Consider the following 23,207-nt stretch of genomic DNA (forward strand, 5'->3'; position numbering starts at 1 on the left):
AAAGAGAGACTTCAGAAAAAAAAGAGATTGAAACCGGTTTGGCACGCGCGCATGTCGAGTGTTTCGTAATGATGCCTGCAGACCCTCATTAAGCTTCATTATCTTGCCGTGTGATAAACATTAATCGGCAACCCTTGACACTTTGTATATAATAGGTATAAGTTACGTAGCTTTCGTAATTATTCACTGCTGAATTTGATTTCACACTAGTGTTAACAAATATACGAATATACGAATATTTTGATTTCAATTTAGTACTGAAAATTTTTCTACCAATTGCGATTACTTGTTTTATGATAATGTGTAGCGTATTGATATCACTCTTGGGTTGCACACGATTAAAATTAGTACGTAGCACGACAGATAGCTAGAAGAGAATATTTAGAAATGTTTGCAAATGCAAAACAGTCAAAGAAGTAGATTCAAGACGGTTGAAGTGGAAAAAAAGGGAAAAGAGCCAAATTACCCGGCACAGAACACATTATCTCCACTTGATAGGCCCCACACCCTCGAAGCAGTGGCTCTCCGACGTAAATTGCTCGAATAAGATTTCGGGAAGAACGCGATTTTCTTCGCGTCTTACACTAGTAAGAAGATTGCGAAACACTGCGAGTTTCTTCTTTCTTCTTTCCCTTCCAACTTCGCGATTGCCTTTATTCCCTCCATCACATAAATTTATTCAAACAAATTCTATAATTACTTTTTCGACCCAACTGCCATTCGACTCAAGATTTATATACTCGATTACTTAGCAATGCTCAACATTTTTGTCGTTGATCTTATAAGTTTATGATAAGTTTAAACTTTTCAAAAAAATTAAATTAAGATAAAATTGTATTATCTTTACAAATATTTCTTGAAACATAAAACATTTCAGGTGAATAATGATTCAACATTTTTATCACGCGTATCATATCTGAAAATTAATTAATTGCTTTTTTCTAAAAAAAACAAGAACTGATAAATATATGTATAAAATATTAATGATCAATTTGTTGAAGCAAATTTCAATATATCAATATCAACTTTAGTTTACACGATCTGCTTATTCCGGCAATTTGCTCATTGCATGTAATTTAATTTCTTGATGCTTTTAATATTTAAATTATTTGGCATAAAAAGTATATAAAAAGCGGAAAAGTATATTTAAAAAATTATTTTTTTAAGAAACTGTAAGTTATACAACTGCGAAAAACTCATCAAAAATGTTGCATTACAATAATAAAAACTTTATGTACAACTATTCACATCTACCTATAATGTTTAACGTTAAAAATAATATATCGAGAATGCGACAAGATGGTTCGCAAATATGCTTGTTGAAGAATACGGTAATTATTTTAAGAAAAATAAATGTCGCATCGAGAAGAAAATTAAGAGATTGCAAAAAATGTTCATTTAGACGACAGAAAATGCAGTTTTTCAACATTTTTCAAATAATTAATTTCTATAACTTTTGTATATATACCTAGCGAGACAGAGCGTCGCAGCATCGACCTTATGCGTGCTACGGCTCGCGCCGGAATAAGCAGCCTCGTAACGTCGCCGTCGCGGCGCCACAATTCTTGGAATCCGAGATGGGCGTCGGTGGAAGCGCAAACGGCTCCATCCATTGGTCGGGTGGATCGCAGTGGATTGGTGAATTCTACGAAATGGGCACGACTATGTGAACGGACTGGTTGCTGCGCCGTATCGCTCGTGGCCGCGCCCACCACGATACTCGAGGTCCGACCCTACTGGGACTTGCTGGCGCACCGCTAGTGCTGGTCCTGACACATTCGACAAGCGGCGCCGTAACGGGAAGCAACGTGCGACTGGGGACCTCGAAGGACCTCTCCGCTGGTCACGAGACATGCCTGCGACGTTTTGGCGGCGACGATAATACGCACCAGGGTACCGCCGGCAAGTGCTCAGATTACCACCGTACACGTTCGTGTTCCAAACATCACTACCGGGTATAGGAATCACAGAACGATCTCGAAGGAGCAGTTACGAAGACGTCTCTGGGGAAAGCGCGTTCAAAAGGCAGCCGATGACTTTCGCCACGAGGTCCACTTCAGACACGCGGTACGTCGCATAGAGAGTGTGATACAGCAGTGATAAAAACCCGCGAACATTCCACCGACGCAGAGTACGAGAGACACAAATTCGCGCGGGCAAGTGAGAACAGTGCATTGTGAGACGCGAACTCGTGGCACGCACTTTCGGACGCATGTGCACCGGCACGCGGTCGGTGCGCCCGACTTGACGGTGCAGCCCGGAACGACGCGACACCCCGTCAGTGGTGAGCGGACATTCATGCACCGCCACGGGCTACCGGCCGCTGGCGTATCAGTGATAACGATTCATGCACGATCCTAAAGAAACGTGGCACCGCGCGCATCCGCTTTGACGGAGAGACAACCGGTGGAGTCTCTCGCAGAGGCGCGAAGGGGTAATCGAGGGGGCGACGAAGGTTCCTGCAAAGAGTGGCAACGCGAAGAAGGAAGCCTGTTGCCCCAAGAGAGTCCTTACGGCCTCACCACGCGGTCCGACGAGTGGAGCAGTCTCCTGCCCAGCTCCACGATCGTGGGTGCTGGGGGGTCGCCATGGCTCGGACTCGGCGCCGGGGGTGGTACCGGGGCCACCACGGGGGGTGGAAGCCCCGTCGAGCTCGAGGGGCACTGGGGACGTAAGCTGTACGGCGCGAGTGTGGCACCGCCGCCTCCGCCACCTCATCATCATCCACGGGCACCGCTGGTTTTCGCGCCTCAAGATATGAGGCAAATACTGAAGGAGGAACCTGTGCCACGTGCTTGGCCGCAGCCCGCTCTCACCGACAACGGAACGTGAGTACACACAAAAATATATGTTATCGTAAATCTTTGAACGTTTGACGGAGAGCAGTTGGTGTATGAGATATGTGAAATCATTATCTATCAGCGATTAGATAAAATTAGTATAGATATTGTCGAGAGAATATATCTCGCTGAATAGTAGTTTCCGAGAAGTTCCTTTTTTTCTGTTTAAATTTGTTATCGGAATATAATGATCAGTTTATCGAAGATACATCTACATTATTTCAAGAAATTTTATGTGTGACATGCGTGAACGAATGAAAGTTGTTTTGTTTAACTATATAATTTTCGAATCGCACATGAAACAATGACATAATTTATTTGTAAATGTAATGACAATAATTTGAAAGAAAGAAAATAAAAATATTTTACACAATATTTTTGCTAGCGAGTAAATTTATCGCATTACGCAATAAAACTTCCAACCAAGTTTCTATCTTTATCTTGTAGAATGCTATTTTCTATATTTTATAAAATGCTATATTCTAAAAAAACCGGATATAAAGTATTTTCAAAACTTGTGACGTGTCAGTACTTCATCAATCATCATCATTATTTAACAATAAGAAAAAATATTTATTATATAACGTTAAGATTGCTCCGTTTGTTTTTAATTCAATCTAATCAAATAATTTAACAAAGCATGCGAACGTCAAAATGTAAAAATGTATTTATCTTTAATATAGGAATCAAAAATATGTTTGTGCTGCACTATAACGTTTGCCGTCGGATCGCACGACGAGTTATATCCCTGTACAATATTAGCAACTTGATATTCACTAAAATTGTAACAATTTTTATTACTGTAAGTGCTTAATAAAAACTAATTTTGCACAAATATGCAAATTATAAATTTGTTAAAAAATAAATAAATTATTTTATCTTCAACAGAAAAATTTCGTATCCAAAAAATTCATATAGTAAAATTCATATCCTAAATTATATTGACAGATTAAATCTAAAGCCTTGCATTTCAAACTTGTTAGCTAAATTTTTAAAATATGTAAAATGAAAATACTTTTATTGTCCAGAATTTGGTGAAAACTAAAATCTCTATTCATACAATAAAATATGTATGTATTTCTTTAGGTCCTAACATAAAACCGATTAAATACGATTTATTCATGGTTCAGCATTTTCTTTTGCATCATTTTCAGATTTTCTTTCACCATTGAGTTTCTTCTATCACAAAACTACCATCGCATTTCACATTCGCATTCCGCATTCAACATTCAGATGACAATATTTGACAGCTGACAACAATGACCGTTTTTCATCGTCAAGCGGTATACGAAGAAAACAAACGCCCGCTTTATCTTCACGAGCATACCATTTGAAAGCGTGCGGTGGCACACGTTCCTGCGTTTGACGAACGATAAACCGTGCTTTATTGCAGCTTCGCTTAAGGGATTTGTACGACGTGCAAACGACGAAGATACCTACGACGACTCGGGAAGGTAAACCGGGTGAGCCGGCGGATTCGCTAATCCAATAGCGGTTCTCTTAACTAATCCCTTCCTCCAAGTACCGTGACACGGAGACCGACCGGAATTGAGTTAATGTAATTGAGAATTTTAGCGCCTTTTGTTCATCGCCTTGTCCCGAGCTTTCCCCGTACTTTCTCTCTCGTTCATCCAATGGTTATTCCTTCGGGCTATCCGAGCTAGCCTCTCTGCGAAAGAAAGACAAACATTTTGACCCGCAAACCCAGAGCGTGAAAATTTTTATTAAAGCTGTTCGCGTACTGTATTATTTTTTTGATCGAAAATGAAACTGCATTTATCACTTAAAAATCTCATTGAACGTAAATTATAATGTAAATTTTGCTTTAGAATAACTAAAATTGAAAAATAAAAAATCCGAAAAAATTTATATTTACATAAATTAAATATTATTACAGATCGAAACATGATTATCGATGAAAGAAGCAATCGTAAGTGATTCAATTATTGTGAGATACCTAAATTGAGTGTTAAATTTCGCAGCATGGATTTTCTTTTTGTTAAACTTAACTAAATCAATGTTGCGGCAGTTTCAGATAATTGCCTTACAGGAGTTTAAGAGTCACAAAATGTTAAGCGTCAACTTTCGCCTTCACGGAAACTCAAACTGGAAAGTTTCGTTTCCTGCTACGAGAAACGGTTGTACCACACAACTGCGTTACACCGAGATCAACTTTGGGAGGAGGTCTGCGAAACTGTTTTAAAACTCGCGAAAAACAGGCATAAACTCTCACGCTTTTTAAAAACCCGTAAAAAAGTTATCCACCTAATGAAGCAGTAAACCACCGCACACAACTGAAGGGACTGTCGCGCGGCGGTAAAACGATGGCTTCTCGTATGAATCAGAGAGAAAGGAAGAAGAACGAGTGGGAGCAAAAATTGCAATCAATCTTCAAAATAGTTGCTCTGACAAATCTCAACATAGGCACATTGCAATGCACATACGCACGAATCGTACTATTGCATACTGCGTATTGCAGTAAGAACTGATTCAAAATGCTTCCTTTATAAAATTTTTAATTAAAGTTAATAATTTAAAGACAATTATAAATCAAAATATCAAATGTTTAACGTATTTTAATGATTCACATGCTTTGATATAATATATAATTATTTTAACTTAATTAAAACATGGCAAAATTATTTATTATTACGAGGATTCTCATGCGGAGTGTTTGTAAAATATACATGCGCTCCGTAGGGTGTTAATAACTAATAGATTTTTATGCGGTAGAAGCTACGGTGAAACACAACGCTAAATTGAACAACGCTCTCGCAGTAACGCGCGCCGGTAGCAAATTACATTCGGATATATTACAAATTGCTCATTATCTCCGCGCGCATTATGAATCGTGTTGGGCGCGAGCGTAAACAGAGTACGCTTCGAGCAACTCGCAATAACTAACGCCGCGTATTACCCGCGGATTTATCGTAATTCTCTACGATTGCTTTATCCGCGAATTCGTAACCATATCGGTGGGTTTGTATTATCCACATATTTCGTACATAATGCATGGCGCGCAAATAGCATAGGTCGCGTCACGTGTATGAAGTATAAGCAGCATCGATCGGCTATCCGGCAAATCCGCCGGTTCCTCGCCGAGCGCGAGACTTCGGAGATTGCGCTCCGTCATCGTTTAAATGTCGATTACGTCGTTACCGTGTACGCGCGGTGATTCCGCAGATTTCGCGGGAATGAAAAAGCTCCGTCGCAATTTCCTCTAACGCGATATAAAGCGCAATTCTCTTCATAACTTCATGCCCGCACGGTTCGTAAACCGCGCGATGCCGCCGCTTTTATTCGCCGGTACACGTATAATCGCGCGATACTCGTGACCGGCCTCGTACCGGTCTTGCGATTCCTCTCGCGATCGAGAACACGCTGTTAAGAGTCGAGTTATGGCGTCCCACATCTTCATTTGCGTATTTGAATATGCGTCGCGCTTTAGGATATCACCGTTGGTCGATCGGAATCTGCAAATCGAATTGCACGGGCACTTTAACCGACGCGAAAGAATAATCACGCGGTGGAATAACGGCGGGGAGGGTCGAATGATTCGCAGGTGCTGGAACGAGCGGCGTTATCTGCGAGCCGAAAGCGCACGCGTGGTAAATTGCACGCACAAATACAGTAAACGCGAATGGAGCCGTAATTATCACCTCGGCGTCGGTTGGTAGGCCGAGCAACACACGCGGCGGCATAAGCGCATAAAACGCACGTTATCCGCATATATTTGTGCGATATAACGCAAGCGTTTAAGTATTTATGCGACACTGTAAACAAGAAGCGGCACAGAAAGTAGTCGTTTAAAAGATGAATATTAAAAAAACCCGATAAATTATGAAATAATTGGCGAACTGCATCATGCTACGTTTTACATATCGCTTTTCTTGGAAATATTTAATTAATTTAATTAAAGATCAACAAATTGCATCTACGTTATAAATTTTAAAATTTTACTGTTGCGATATCAATACGATCTATAGTATATCTGATTAAACAAATAACTATTTTAAAAATTAGTCGGTGTAATACTTTATAAGTGGTAAATTTCGTTCAAAAATATTTCGATTATACACAGCGTATACTATTTTTTATTTTGTATTATATTACAATATAATGTAGCCATAAAAGTTTGAATTTTGAAATAGATTTATGATGTTAGAAGAGAGAAAAAGAAAGGAAGAAAAGAGAGAAAGCGCGTGGCACTCAAACGCGATGTTGAAAAAATTTATTTAAACTTAGAAACCAATTTCTTCCTACTAATTTATGAGGTGAGTTCGCACACACGGATAATCGCATGCGCATTATTGTCATATTAGCGATACGAACTGCACGCGTATGCGCGTGGTTTTCCGCAATCCTCGATAGTTGCTTCAAAAGGTGTGGTGGTGTGTAGCAATGCGGGTGATAATATAACGGTGCGGCAGGACGTGCCTACACGTTATATAGGAATTGGTGCATGGCAAACGGGGCAAAATAATCGGACGTCGAGAGTTATGGGGCGCGAACCGGCGGCCGGTTAATCAGCCACCGATAATTATCGACACGGGCAGTACATCACTCCCCTTCCTCTCCCAACGCATCCACCCCTCGGTCCTCCGCCGCGATCCGCCGTTTCCCGAAAGCCAGCGTTGCAACCCCTTGCAACCGACCCCTCAACGTCCCCTCGCGCGTCCTCCCTCTACCTGCCGGCGGCTCGGCATCCCACCACCTGGCGTGACAAACGCACCGCCGATACCATCATTTATTTCGCAAATGTGCTGCAAAACTGCCGCTATTCATTTTCGGTCCAGTCGATTCAGTTTTCCGCTCCGAGGGTCCGCCCTGATGGCCGTGCGCGCAGCTCTGTACATTCGTGCGATGGTTTTATCGTTTCGCGACGGCACGATCACACAGACCGGCGCCGATAATGCGATTTCTCGGCGGTGATTTTTAACTGCCGACTGATTGCCGACGAATACACGTTCTATCGCAAAGTCAAAAATTCTTTAAGCGGCAGCAATTATATTTATTGCCGATTGACAGAGATTTGTCTTTGGAACTTTGAGAACTTTAAGAAATTTGTTGAAGTTTGTATTATGCTATATTATTGCGAAAAAAAAGACAAGAATAAAATAAAGAGAGTTTTAGAATATAATAAAATTCTAATAATGTAATAATGTAATAACTATTGAGTGTTGATTATTAACGCCGGTGACACGAAGAAGTAACAAAATGGTAATAAACACGCTCGAATTTTACGAGATCAATCCGAGCTTGATATCCGCATGCGGGCTACGCGAAGCAACCTACTCGAAAAGGGGTCTTTCTGTGCCATTACTCAAAGATGGCATTGGAGTCCGCTGGCCTAATCTCGGCACATGAGACCTTAATGGGATTTTAAGGCGTCGAGGCCACCTGCGCGCTTCCCCACCGTCGACCTCGTTTGTCTTTCCTCTCTGCCGGTTTGGGCATTCTTATTGCATCCAAGGACGGGATTGATACACCTCTTTGACTCTGCGACGGAGAATATCGCTTAAAGTTCCACTCAATTTTAAATTTTAAATCAAAATTCAAGAATTATTCGCGCTTGTTCGAATAAAAATTAGCATTATCTTTATATTAATATAAATTGATTCGTTTAAAAGAGTCGCCAAGTCACAGACAGTTGGGTGTACATATGCAATAACAAATATCGCTACACATTTATATTATGAATATTATAGTATGAAAAACACATTTCAAAATGGACGATTGTAAAATGTTGCCTCTAAATAATTGCAGGGTTGGCGTGGGCCGCGCGCACTTCGAGAAACAACCGCCGAGTAATCTGAGGAAGAGCAATTTTTTCCATTTCGTAATCGCCCTTTACGATCGACATGGCCAACCGATCGAGATTGAGAGGACGTCGTTCATGGGCTTCGTCGAGAAGGATCAGGTAATGGTTCCCGCTATTACGTTCCACGCGCCGTCCTTAAAACTTCCACTGTCGGGCCGATTGATCCGTCGATGCGATAATCGCGGTGCAAGTTACTGTCCTAAATCGTAACGGCGCAAAAAAATGATTCGCACGCGAAAGCTTCGGAAACCCGATCGCGTCGGGACATTTTTCTTTCGTGCGCGCGCGCGCGCGCGCACGCGACGATAAAGGATCGCGGCGAACGAGCGCCGGCGAGTTTGTGAGCACCGGTGGAAATGAGCGACGATAGCGGGTGATAAGTTCGGAATTTCAATGCTTCGCGCTAACCGCCGCTCTCCCGGGAGGCCGGATGGAAAAAAGGAGAGGAGGCCCTTTATGACGCCGGGGAATATCGTGCGAGCGCGCGCTTATCTCGATAATTGCCGTTTCCATCGAGGCCGGCGTCAAATATTAAACAGCAACGCCTACGCGTGTACGCGCGGTACGCGCGGTATCGATGGTCCGTAGAATCCACACCGAGACGTCTCTTTTCCGACAATTAGTCAGGTGAAAATCCATCGGCCGCGTGAGAAATGGACGCGCGCGCGATGCAGGATCGCGAGGGATGGTCACGCGAAGCGAATGACCTACGAATAATAAAGAGCACTCTTCGAGTACCTTTCCACCCGCCTTCGATCGGAGATTACGCTCAGTCGGACGTTTTATTAGCCGGGCGCTCACGTGCGCGTGCGCGCGCGAAATATCGGCCTCGGCGAGAAATTACCGTAATTGCTGACAATACGGTTGGCAATTAATTATATAGCATTAATTTTATAACGATGAATTCTGTCGTATGCTTATACATTTTATCGCGCGATACGATATGCGTATGCCCTTTGCTCATACGCTTTTAAAGGCTTTTCACTTCACGGCTATGAAACGCGACGGAGTTATTTTTTACGTTCAATTTCGTTATCTGGATATCACAGCTAAGTCGCCGATCATAAAGACGACTCAAGCAAGAAACAATGCTATTATAGAGATTGCATTTGAATAATTATAAATTTTTCTATTTGAACAATCAGAAATGATTCTATTATATATGTATATAGAAATTGGACAGTGACAACCGCTGAATAATCTCATTATACTTATCAAATTGGCAATAAACGCGACAACTCGTTAAAAATCATCGACAGCTGCGAATCCAAGTTCCGCTTGTGAAGTTATCGAACGAACGCGGCCCCGAAAGATTTCTCCCAAACGGGACGCGATTGTCAGCGCTCAGTCATCGTTAGAGCTCCACTTTCTATTGGTCAATTAGTCTAGCTCTTTAAGGAGAAGTTAACTGCCGGCGTGCTACGCGCCGTCCATTCTTGCGTAAGAGAAATCGTTACGTTGAGAGAGACAAACGACCGGGTGCGGATTTGCACAAGGTATACGCATCTCTGGTATTTACACGCAGAAGAAGCAGAGTGTAATGTGCTGTGCGGTTTATAGCGTTACATCGAGAATCGATCGATCGGATTTACGATACGTATGCACGTAGCGCAAAGCGCGCACGATACACCAAACAACCGAGGGAAATCCAGATGCACGGGCACGAGGACGAGCCAAGGTCCACGCGCGTATAAATTATCGAAACGTAATCCCGGCCGTAACCTCTGGAATTCTGGCGAATCCCGTACGTATAACGACGATGCTCTGTCGGAAGTCCCTCTGTCCCGCTCGCGTCCTCTGCCTCCCTCTTTCTCTCCCTCTATGCCCCGGGGTAACGAGGTACACCCCCTAATAAATCCATCTGCCATAAATCGTCGGCTAATTCGACAGGGAGGCGTATAGTTAGATCGCGTTGCGAGAGATGTAAGATCGTGGATTTAAGAACGTAACGAGGCGTGAGTCGTGATTTGCGATTCGAAAAGTTGCGAAGCTTGCCGTACCCGAGTGGAATCGATCGCGCCATCGACCTACCACGCGTATGAAAAAACACATTTAATGTCCTTTCAACATTTCACTTTTTAACGTTAGACCAAAATTTTACGTACACTTTTTGCGATTCCCGCTGCCAATTTTCTTGCAATCGAGTTAACGACGCGACACATTTCGGTTTTATCATATTTAACGCAACACAAATTTTGAATTCAGTTTAATTCAACATCGGTGAAAGTTCGGCTACACAAAGTTTCGCGTGTAACGGCGCGAACGCTCGGTTAATTATTCGCATCGCGAATGAGTATTAGTCAGAAGGCCGCTCTCACTTGGCGTTTACCTTTTCAGCGTCTGTCGCTTCACCTTTTCGTGAATCTATAACGTTCCGCTCGTGCTCTCTCATTCCTCTCTCCCCTCCTACCCTGACCTTATAATACGTGCATAATTCACGCTGTCGGAACAGTTGCATCGCGTGGCCTCCCTATTAATTAGGGTCATGCACCGCGGACATGCATCAACCTCGTGCCGAGTACCGTTTGTACCTCGGTCCACGCACCTCCTCCAGCCTATTGCTTTGGTCTTAATCGGAATTGAGTGTATTTATGGCGCAGCAATTAATTTATCTTCTTTTTCGGAGTACTAGATTAATTTCTACAGCTTACGCATAGACTTCGATAACATATTTTTTTCATTCTTATCAACCGTGAAAGTCAACAATCAAAAGTATACGAAACTGGCGCGTAGAATTGGTGCGCAAGTGGTATTAAAACAATCACTTTTATCATAGACGGCAATAGTAAACCACGTGGATTGAGTTCAACTAATTTTCGATACAGCGCAATGATTACGACGCTTGCACGCATCGCTCCCGGAAATAGACACTCTAGGTAAATACCTATCTCCCCGTTCTGTCCGCTTTTTGTTCGTGTTTAATTAAAAAGTAGTCAGCAGACGAGGAGAGAGTAGCTCGACCTATCCGCGTATATATCTGATTAACGTTCGTCGTACGCCGGACGAATTTAGAGATTAATGGTCGCGACGAACGCCGACGACAGGAAAGAGCTTAATGCGTGCACTCGGACCGTGCGCGCTCGCGATGGAAAAAAAAAAAGGAGAGAAAGACGACGCCGGTCGGACGCGCCGATCGGCGAGGTAGGACCGATTATCCGATGAAGCAAGCGCGGATGTGGGTGGAGAGAGTTATTTCGTTAGAAAAATGATCACCGTTCATTCGTCGAGAAATCTTGCGATTGGTTTATGCGGTTTTCTTATTCGCGTCGACTATCCCCGTGCTTAAGCTGATAAGCTATAATCTCGATATCTGCTGCGGAACTCGTACTCGTAATGGAACGCATAAGACAGTCGGATTTGAAATATAAAAGATCTCAAAAATATAATTGTCCGTGACGAAATAAACAATAAATTCTTTTTATATTTTATCAATTTTACAGTGACAAGTTCTCTATTAATACTAAAGAATAATATAAAAAAATTGATATTCTTTATTAACATTGCTATTCGCAATTAGCTAATTGGAATTTATTTTCTTTGAGATAATTAATTCGGTTGAGTATAATCTTATACCAAGAATCTTTGTTCTGTCATAACATCTGTCGAAGCGCACTCGACTATATAATCAAGCACGGCTTGTATTATATTAATTAATTTCTTGCAAAAATTATATCAACTTGATGAAAAAGTTGCTTTTCCTTCTGGAAAAATTATCGATAATTGTCTGCAGTGGAAGAAGAAAGCGAGCCAACGGAGTTTCGCCACACATCTACCCGCGTAATTACGTTAATTTAACGTAGAATCGATCGCACTCCCAACGTTTATCCTCGAGTCGAAAGGTCGTATGCACGACTAAAAGTCGTGGTCGCGGCGCGGAGGGGGCGTGGGTGTACCACCGACCATGATGTTCCGGGGGTAGGTAGTTGAAAATGCATTACCGCGGTCGCGGCATATGGCACGATGCACGCATGACTCGTCAACGGGGCAGGATGATAATTATGCATCGCACGCCATACGTAATGGCATGGCTCTTACCGGCGCATCAAGAAATTAATAATTAGCGTGAGGTGGAGCAGGCCGGGCACACACAGGCGTTGCGTCACGGTGCACTTAATTAAAATAGAATAGAACGCGAAGAGCGCGAGACCGCGTTCGAACGATAGCTACCGTAGATTTCACGTTCAATTTTCTACATAGTTGAAAAATATGGTGAATTCTTTTTCAAAACTCCATATTATGATTCATTACGATCAAAAATGTGTAAATGCTGCATTTCTTTTTACAGGAGTCCGAGGGCCAAAAAACGAACAACGGCATTCAGTACAGTCTACATCTACTCTACTCCAATGGTAAATAAATTCAATCTCTTCTTCTCTGCTTAGAATTAAAATAATGAAAATAAGCCATTGATTACTTGAGCGTCATGCATATTAATCTCAATCATCAACAAATGGCAGTCAATTCAGTAACTTGTTTTTCCATGCACTTGATTATTCAGTAACTAACGCGCCGCGTATTTGCGTTAAACATTAATGTGTCCACTTTTGATAAAATTACGTACGCGTGAAATGAGATACACAGATACGAATATATATATATATATCCAAATCACACTCACGCGGAAAGGCGTCACAGCCGGGTAGTCTCGAATCGATCTGTAAACGCGTATTCGTAGGGGCCGGCTGGTGGGGCACGGTAATAGCCCTATCCGCAGCGATGATGACGGGCCATCGACATTCCACACAGACACCCGGTCTCTTAGTGCCGCTAAAAAGCTCAGGGACTTTCGAGGTCCGCACGCAACAGAGACATATTTTACGTCACCGGGGCCCAGCCGCGCAAAAAGGGTCCAGCTTCCGTCTTGAAGAAGTGCGCGCGCGCGCACACACACACACACACACACACACAAACGGACGGAAAGAAGGGGGAGTAACGGGGGACGAGGCGGAAAGAAAGTAGAAGAAGCGAACGATTCGAAGGTGGTCCGGCCAGCAGACTTTCAAAAACGCGCTCGCATTATGAACACGTTAAAAAGCCCGCGAGGCGCAATGCACGAGCTCGACAGTTTTTCGCTCCATATACGCCAACGTAACGTCAACAAACCACAGTCGTCTCTTTATCCCTCGTTCTTATCCGTCGCCACGAAATCACCCCTCGTCTACCTTTCTTCTGCCTCTTCTCTGCCTTTTCCGTCTCTTTCTTTTTTTCCTGCGGCCTCATGATGCCCTCCTCCCGTCCGCGCTGCCGAAGCCCGATCAATCAATGCAAGATTTTTGCGTTGGCTCGCTTGACTGAGGGACCGCGCTCCCATCTATGGACACTAAAACGTGTCGCCAACATCGCGAACAAGAAGCGACTAACTATTGCAAACTAAGGAATACCAACGCGCACCTCGCGCACCGTCAACCGAGTTCTTCGTCTCTCTCGCGACTTCCTTTGCCGTATTCCGGTCACCGGTTTCCTGTTTCGCGCATTCATCCACTTTGCGAAAGAATGCATGCTCTCGTCTACGTTGCGACCCTTTCCTTATCGTCGTACAATTTTATCCGTGCTTTCTCTCGCGAACGATACCAATCGTGCGTGCGTCTTGTCGGCGGCTCGAAATTCTAATCAACGAATATGAAAAAGATTCATCTGGCAAAACGAGAACAATTGAAGAAACATTTCAATATAATAAATTGTAGATTATAAACCAATTGGATACACTACTTTTAAATCTCTTGGTGATTCTATATGAAACGTGAATCTGCATTTCTTGGCAAAATTGAAGAACACCTAATTTATATATCTTTGCAATTCAATTGATTAATTTGTCATTATAAAAAATAAAAGTTTATCAAGTGATAACCGCGATGAAAACAAAAGAAATCGAGTCAATTTATAATTCAATTGAATTTTGGATGTAAATACAGTGACTACATTAATCACAAGAAACTTCGAACGCTCGAAAAAAGTATCGGACGCAATGATGTAACGCAGTTTCTACGTTGTCGTACATGAGTACTAGTCATGTCCTTTACAATCGATCGGCACATTAGCGCAACTCTGATTTACGCGCCGTAGATCGGACTATCGTGTCGCATCGCCATTTGTAAAAGTTTCATGCGCGAAATAACTTTACCGCGTTGCGCGCGCGTGACTGTTATGCCCCGAAGACAAATTGGAGCGCGAACACGCTCTCTTCGAGTCCACTGTTATACCAGCAGATCCACATCAGGTGTGTTCCGTCGTCGCGTCGTCACCGATCGCGCTCTCAACCAGGCAATAAATCTATAATTAAATAATAAATAAGGAGCGCTCCCTCCCGTTCGAGTTACGACGGGCTCTCGCCCATATAGGGTTGTACTTCTTTTTGTCATCGCTCGCTGCCACTACATCTTCGCTCCGTTTCCTCCTCATCTTTCTCTTTCCTATCTTCTTTTCTTGTCTACATCGTTCACCCTTTTCTTGCGCGCTCTCCGAGCCGCGTCGTCGCGCATATGCGCGATAAGGAAGGTACGCGGATACGTGCAACGTGCTCGGCAGAATAGAGACGGAGACGAAAATACATGAGTCTACACTCGACGGAATATCGCAGTGCATAATAAAAGCGCCGCTGATCAAGGATCGCCGATCGGGACGATACGGTGTCCGCTTTTTCGCCTGACCGTTTTTTACTTTTTTACGCGCCTTCGAACCCAGTCGCCTAGTTATGCTAATGCCGGTTGATCTAGACTTATTTGCCTCCGCTCAGCAGGACATCGCACGCGAGTCTTCTTTCTTATTCAGCACGTTCTTCACCGATTGCCTTTATCGTCGTCGCTTCGAATCGCGAAGTGCCGCGCCGTCGGCGATAAGGTTGACGCGCGGCATTCCGCGCGTTCATAATTACATTCCACGTCCCTTAACCGATACGGGATGAATCGGTTTAGGAAAAAAAAGAATCATCCTTCTTTTCTGCAGTTTCTTTTAACATTCATTACAGTTTCCTAAGAATTAGACGATTTGTGAACGACGCTAAAGCACACAGTTAATTATGGAAGATATTTCGTAAATTTTGTAATCAATTAGTATAAAATTATTATTATTTTGTGATTAAAAAACTGGACAATATTTTACTCTAACATAATTGAAAATAAAATTGCATTCAATCATAAATTTGTATGATCGACAAAAATGAATATATTCATAAATTTTTAAGAAATATCGTGCAAGTTATAATTTCTTCATGATTTCCATATTTCAATCAATAGTTTATATCAATCTTATTACAATCTACATATATGTTTGGAAGAACAGAATGCTTCCCACTTTTATGTTGAATCATTAGCAATTACAACTCGTGTAACAGAAAGCCAGATATTCGGGCGGAAGCTCGCAACAGTTATTCGGTCAGTTTAGCGTCGACCCGTATTTGCAAATCCTGACATGGCCAAGGATACGGTAAACCGGTCGACTGCGTACGTAACTTCCGGTAAAGCCGCGACGGTTTCTCGAGGTAATTTGTGAGCTAGTTTCGAGCGGAGTATCGTAATCCGCAATAACGTTATGCGGCGTGAGCCCAGACCTGGGCGCCCGGCGGGTCTGCGAGTCTTATGTCGGGATTACTTGGCTTACCGGGCACGCGAAGCCGGAAGCCACGGGGGTGTCTGTCCGAAATACACCCCGGGATTACCCCGGTACTCCCCCAGGAAGGAAGGAACAGTTTCGAAAACTTGCAACGCCGAAATGTGCGCGGCAAACTGTAGTTGCGATAGCGATAGCGCGCGATAATGACGTTTCAATATATAATTTTCTTAACATATTCTCTGTGAAGTAAATTGTTCTTCTTTTATAGCTATAACTACAAAAGAAAAAATTACCAACGTAAATGTTTTTCAGTTTAATTTCCCCTTGCGTCATATACGTGGCATATCGAGACGAGGCATCGTTTGATCTTCTCGAATTGGAAATCGCGTTTATCTTAAAACGCGCTGTGCGTACGTCGTCGAATTCTTCGAATTCAAATTTGAAAGAACAAGCACGCAATGATAATTAATGCATTATGTGTACGTGCATTTTGCTTCCTATCTCGGTTCGTTATATCGCGGTATTTGGCGTTACAAAGCGGTATCAGGATCGATTTAAAGAAGAAGGAGGATTGTGCATACATGCCAAATGAGAAGAACAAACCGCTTTATATCGCTGTCGACTTTAAATATTCTTTATCGTGCAACTTTTTCTCAGACATCTTTTCGGCGGTAGTGCGCTTAACAGAATTTGAACACGTTTCCGTATTCGTCGTGTTCCTTTCATTCAAATGCCTACGCGAAACGCTTTTTTGTTCAGCGACGCTTTTTATTGAAATACGCGAAGGCAGCGATGTTACTAACAATTATCTTGATGCGCTACCTTAATGGTCAGACTAATGAGTAAATATTTTATAAACTGTATATAGTCGCTAAGAAATGGCAAGTTCTTTATCTCATTTAATTTCGCTATTCCATATCTGTTTCAGGTGTCAGGCAGGTGCAAGATATCTACGTCAGACTTATAGACTCCGCGACGAAACAAGTAAGTACAAATCCTTCTGTGTCTCAAATTTGTAAGTTAGGCTTTTTATATAACTTATCGTATAAGAATATTTTGCTCGTTTAAAGAATCAATGTATATTTTTATCGTGGCTCCTTTAAATATTTCTTAATACGTAGTTTATAAAATGTTATTGTTAAATATCTTTTATAACTTCTCGTGATAATCATAAATATCATGAGGATCAAGATATTTCTTTCATTTTTGCTGGATATCAATATCCAGTTCAATTCCTCAACGCATGTGTTTGATATACATGAGACAACAATTCAAGAGAGCGTACGCAATTATCTCGTTTTCAAACAATCTCTTGCGCTCTCTTTTGCGCTCTCGTTTTTACGCGACGGGGCTCGTGCGAAATCGTCGCAGCGACGCGCGCACGTGAACGGGGGTGTTATCATCTCGGCTACAAGCACTTAATTTTCCGGGGGGTTGATTCTTACCCCTCCGGGAAAGCAGGCGCACCGCCGCGCGCGGCTGTCCCATCCTGTTATCTGCGCCACGTGGCGAACTCTGCGCGCGGCCCGCGAACCACGTGTTGTGATCCCGCACCCAGGGCCGTAGATCCCGACGCGCCGATAAGGCGTAAAGAAGGATCACAACCTTCGTGCAAACGCAAATACACGGTCAGTGATCACGGACGCGATAAGTCCTTTTATGTTCAGAGCACTTTTTAGGTTGCGACACCTTCGTGAGAGGTGTGTTTCGCACCTCTGCGAAATGTCATGACACGCAGAGAAACAGCCGCGCCAAGAGAGTTAGGGTGAACATGTAGATAAAATAAGTGAGATGGACAATTTCAACACTTAAATTAAACGTAACTTGAAAAAATGCAATGTATGCATTATCTTTCGGTACACATCGCAACTTTATTCTTTCTAAAGAATAACAGTTTGCAAAATATTAAAACATTTAAACAAAGATATTATATATCCCTAAATGGAATTCACACATCATAAATTGTATCGTATCGATGCAAAATTAATACAAATTTCTTGAAATTATTCTGTTTCGTGTCGTGACCTGAGCTTCTAACAAGTTCCTATAGATACGTGCACCATTTTAGCAAATTAAATCATCTTGGAGCTGGTCGGTTACGGAGGTAAGAAGAGGGTGGCGGCAGGGAGAAGAAGGTAGCGGAGGAAGGACGAAGAGGGTTGGGGAAACAGAGCTGATGTTAGTTTTAGCTGATTAAATTACTAAGCCGCGGTGGCCTTGCACCGGCAGAGACCGGTCCTCAATTCGCGATCCATTCCTTTTATTAATCGGATCCAGAATGTCATAGGGTTGAATAGTTAGAACGGAGAGAGATCGATATGTGCATTATCTTTCGAAGCAATTGGCAAAGTAAGAAATGTATTACAGAAGATATCGAGTGCAGACATTACTTTCAAGAGCGAATTATTTACTAACTCGTAAAAATGTCTGCTTTTATTTCATCATTTTTCGAGACAAATATTCAAAACGTGCTATTGTGTGACGTATAATAAAATTTTTTAATTGCTATTAACGTAATCGACGCACATTTAAAATTGAAATAAAAAACATTTTCTACATTTCTATGGAAACAGAAAAACAATATTGTTATTAAGAAAAATACGATGCAAGATATATCTCTTGACTGTAAACGCAAAACATCTATATACAAAACGTTTATAATATGCATAAATTACGAAAGAAACATGAGATATATAACGCAATCTTTTCCTTAACTTGAAGAAGCTATATCAGGGAGAAAAGGAATAGATTGAGGACACGAAAAAAGAAAAGAGGTTGAAAGTGTTCGAGAACGATTGTCCATGAGGAAGAGAAAAGCGGAAGTGATAGATAGATGCCGAGACACCCTTCCCGGTTCTATGGAGGAATCATGCTCGTAAAGGGAGTAGAAAGTTGGGTGAGAGGGGGAAGGCAGACGAGGAAAGAATCGAAAACGAGAAAGCTGCAATTTATACATCAAAGCTTCGATTGAACGCGTCTCCGCCATCCTGCCAAAGCGAGAGGAAGAGATACAGACAGGAGAATCAATGTATATTCGTCGCGTCGGTGTGCGCCGCTACATGCAACAACTTGCGCGAAGTGTTTAGCAAATCCAGGTCGACGTATCCCCCCCCCCCCCCCTGTCCATTGTACTCTAGAAAATTGACAAACGCGAATGGGCTTATCCGTGATTAAAACGTAGAAGATAAAAGAACCGCTTTAGAGCCTGTATGTGTCGCTCGTTGCAAACTCGCTGAATCAAAAAATTAAAATTTCTTGCATATTGACAATTCTGATGATGTCTTAAAAATATAACAAATTTTACATATATCGATTATTATTGATATATAAATTCTTGTCAGATAAAAAAAAAATCGTGACTTAATTTCGCACAGCATAATATACGCAACAAAAAGTTTCCGATTTAATATTCTCAATTTAGAAGCACTTGTAATTTAATCCGCAAAAATATATGCATGTAATATATAGTAGTAAATACTTGTTAGAATTGCCATCGTTATTTTCACATCGAAAAGTTTGTGAAGTATGCAAACTCGTTCCACTTTCCCAGCGAGTTCCTCACAGGCGAAGCCGAGTTACGGCTTGCAAATTGCGATTCGGAAACGCGCCAACTTTTCTCGAGACGAATCAGGTGCTCGGTTATAAATCCGCAATAATTGGCTATACCGAGTCGGCTGTTGAGCTCGTGGTGAAACTCCCCGACCCTTAAGCTTTTCCTCAATTTCTTCGCTTCTCGCCAAGGTAGGTATCTATATCAACGTTCGCTTCCTAGAATTTCAGCGAGCGAAGTACCTGTGCAACGAGACGCAAACGAACGAGAAAGAAAGAGAGAAAGAAACAAGAAGGGAAGTGGGGGAGAAAAAAGCGGATGTTGAGAACCGTGCGTTCCTCGGTGAAATTTCCAGAAAAATACGAGCTGCTTCCCGAGAAAGAAACGAGTTTTGTGCAGCGTGGCTGAATGGCGCAACAACGTACGCTTTTAAGCGCTCGAGAACGAACTTCCGGCCGGCGAGAGGGGGACGAACGAGGGCCAGAATGCGCTTTTTCGCGGGATTAAAAATGCTAAATGGTAATTAGTTCCGGGGATAAAAAAGCATTTACAGGACGTGTGTATGGAGGAAGCGGAGAACTGCGCGGCGCCCCGTTATTCTAAATGAATGAACAACAGGAAATTGTACCTAAGCTTTTTTAAACTCTATCCAACATTGGAGGTGGTCAGCCGTCAGTACTTTTCTCACCGCAAAGTCGATGTGGTCGGTGTTTGCAAGAACGGAGTGCGTGTATTCGGAATCGAATTATACGGCGGACGTTCCTTTGCATCGTTTGATCGAGGATTTCTTTCCTTTACAATCGACGTGACGCTAGTGAGTCCACAGCTTAAGTTATCGAATCAGCCTCGGGCATAAAGTGCCTGCAGCTAATGCTGAAATATGAGTATTTAACCATAGATTAAGGAAATAATAAGTTCGAGATAAGTTAATCCTGGGCAGATAAGGAGAGAAAGAGAGGCCGACGCTCCCCTCAGGGCGGTGGACATTCTTCTGGGGGCGAGGGTTAACCCTGTATGCATGTTGTTCGGCATATGTGTGAGAGGCCGCGGGAGTTGCTCGGCCGATATAGAGGGGGATTCCCAGGGGACTTTTGGAATCGATTCGGGATGGAAATCATTACGGCAGATTTGAATGACTATCTTCGAATTTATCTGCTCCCTTCACTACTTGCTTTTCTCCTCGTACCACCGCCATCTTCGAGGGCTCCGAGAGAACGACGCTACGGTTTTATTACTGTACACGCCGATTCTTTTTTCACCGAGCGATACCAGTCTGTTGCTCGCTGATTTCGATTATACAATAAACGTAAGATCGACAATAACGTTTTCGTCGACTTCGAACATTGTCCGGTTATTGTGAGATCAATGAAATCGATAAGATCACAGAGTGATGTAGTTCATCATTTCCAAGTATGTTTGGAGATACGCGCTAAAATCTTTCACTTCTGCACAACAGACTGATGTGCAGAAATTTGGCGAGATTTCAGCTTTGAAAAATTTTATTTCAGTAAAAGTTAATATTATGATTATGAACGAACATTCCGAAGGACTCACCGCTATAAGTCCTTAGTAAGTAATTCCCGTGGGAATTAAACTGCGGCGGGGGCCCAAACATTCTCCTGGTGGGACCAGGAGGCAACGGAAGAAAGGCCCCCGAGGGGATCGCGTTGACTGGTCGCACCCCCAGGACCCTCCGTTTGACGTCGTTCTCTCCGACCGCCCTTCGCCTACTTCAGCCACTCACTCTTGAGACATCCTGCGACATAACTCCGCGATATCCGACGAACCGAGAGAAGAAAGACAGTAGCGCTTCTTTTGGGACTAACGCGTGCAGCAAGTGCGAATCTGAAGTGCGCACAGCGCTGCGGTGATTCAAACCTTTCACAGTCGCTCATGAAAATTTTCATTCATTAATTCATCACCTCGTTTTGTCCTAATATAAACGTGTGGGTTTTTCATTTGCTCATTCCAATGTTCGTAGCATTACAATTATTTCCGATAATGATAAAAACATACGGGCAATCTCCCGGGAGAGTATTGTGTGATAAAAGTAATTGCTTACAAATTGTCCGCACATATCGCAAGTATACACAGAATAAACAAAACCGTCCCAACTCAGGTAACAGTCGCTAAGCAAATAATATTGCATGTCACGTCGCACGCGTTACGCGACCTACCTGACCGCCGTGTTTAACCGACAATTATTGCGCGCCCTGTATTTGTAATACCGTTGATAATTATATCCCATGATTGTTTAAATTTTGTGCTAGAAACCGCGAGGCCGCAGTTCGACGGTTTAGCTTACGATTTTCAAAGCAACGAAAGGATTATTAAAGTCTGCTCTTACCGTTGCTCCAATATATAAAACGATTCAGAGAAATGCTGTTATTAGAAATTTTTTTACATACATAATTCACTTTTCATAAAATGAGGAAGAAAAGAAATTGATGCGTAAAATTTAAAGCACGATATAATTTTGAAAGATTCTTTATGTTAATCTTTTATATTTTTACTTAAATAACAAAGATTGTTAGTAAAAATTAAACTTCTATATCCCCAAAGTTTATTAATGTTAGAATCATAACTTGTTGATGTAATCTTTATGCAAATTTTGTGCGAACTTTATTTCGGATCACCGATACAGTAACAGAAGTCTTAAGTTTTTATTTTATGAATTTTAATGCAAGAAAATTATATTTATAAACGAGAAGCTATTTTACTTTTAAACAACAGATAAAAATATATTAATTTTAAAAAGCAATTCATAAGAATTGCGTTCACCGTTGTTCCTTCAATTACAATAAAAAGTAGTGATTCAAAAAAAAAAAGCGACATTTTAGACAATACCATCAATGTTATAAAGAAACAGCTTAATTGGCTAGGTGTAAGTAAATGCCAACCTTATCTCGCGACAGAGGTTAATACGTACAAAGTACATACTTATGTTAATTATTCCTGGTACAAATAAGTTTGCATGTCTCTTTACTATTAAGACTCGTAATAGCCAGACAGCACGTAACGCTCTATGACTTCTTCCTTTGCTCTTACCAAGAACATGTACTTTTCCCCTTCCATCGTGTACGCGATACCCCCAAACCTTTTCCCCTTTTCGCCATGTTTATTCTTACTCCTCTCTATTTTCCATCCTGACGTCTCCGTTTCGACGGCGGATCTCTCTCTCTCTCTGATTTACCTACCGCGATGTATACAGCCACGGCGGTTCGTTTACGTTGCAATTCGGTTATTTCGCCCGCATAAATATTTGACGCCATTCTGGAAGTCACACCTACACGCCGGAACCAAGTCGTGTCTGATAGCATTACCGTCGTATAGCGACGTTTAACCGGCCAAACACGACGATGGCGCCGTCAACTCGACGAATTCCCTGGGACACTGTATTTCACAATATTTACATTTTATCGCTCCTCCTGAACTCCAACCATTCAGG

The 23,207-nt window shown here is 42.3% G+C and overlaps 2 protein-coding genes across 6 annotated transcripts in view; one reads left to right on the top strand and one right to left on the bottom strand.

Moving 5' to 3' along the window:
* The window catches only part of LOC105672112 (glutamine amidotransferase-like class 1 domain-containing protein 3, mitochondrial), a 159,940-nt gene that overhangs the window by 55,434 nt on the left and 81,299 nt on the right, over positions 1 to 23,207 (bottom strand). The window lies entirely within an intron of this gene.
* The window catches only part of kn (EBF transcription factor knot), a 75,331-nt gene continuing 53,885 nt past the window's right edge, over positions 1,762 to 23,207 (top strand). For 3 of the 5 annotated variants that reach the window (XM_067353308.1, XM_067353309.1, XM_012367123.2), the window contains exons 1-4: positions 1,763 to 2,828; positions 8,607 to 8,760; positions 12,947 to 13,010; positions 17,138 to 17,193. In XM_067353308.1, the coding sequence (XP_067209409.1) occupies positions 2,758 to 2,828; positions 8,607 to 8,760; positions 12,947 to 13,010; positions 17,138 to 17,193 (345 nt within the window). In that variant the 5' untranslated portion in view covers positions 1,763 to 2,757. Of the gene's footprint in view, positions 2,829 to 8,606; positions 8,761 to 12,946; positions 13,011 to 17,137; positions 17,194 to 23,207 lie in introns of all 5 variants that reach the window. The other 2 variants (XM_012367124.2, XM_012367125.2) reach the window with 1 other exon arrangement.

This window comes from Linepithema humile, chromosome 4, assembly GCF_040581485.1.
Source record: "Linepithema humile isolate Giens D197 chromosome 4, Lhum_UNIL_v1.0, whole genome shotgun sequence".
NCBI classification, from domain to species: Eukaryota; Metazoa; Arthropoda; class Insecta; order Hymenoptera; family Formicidae; genus Linepithema; species Linepithema humile.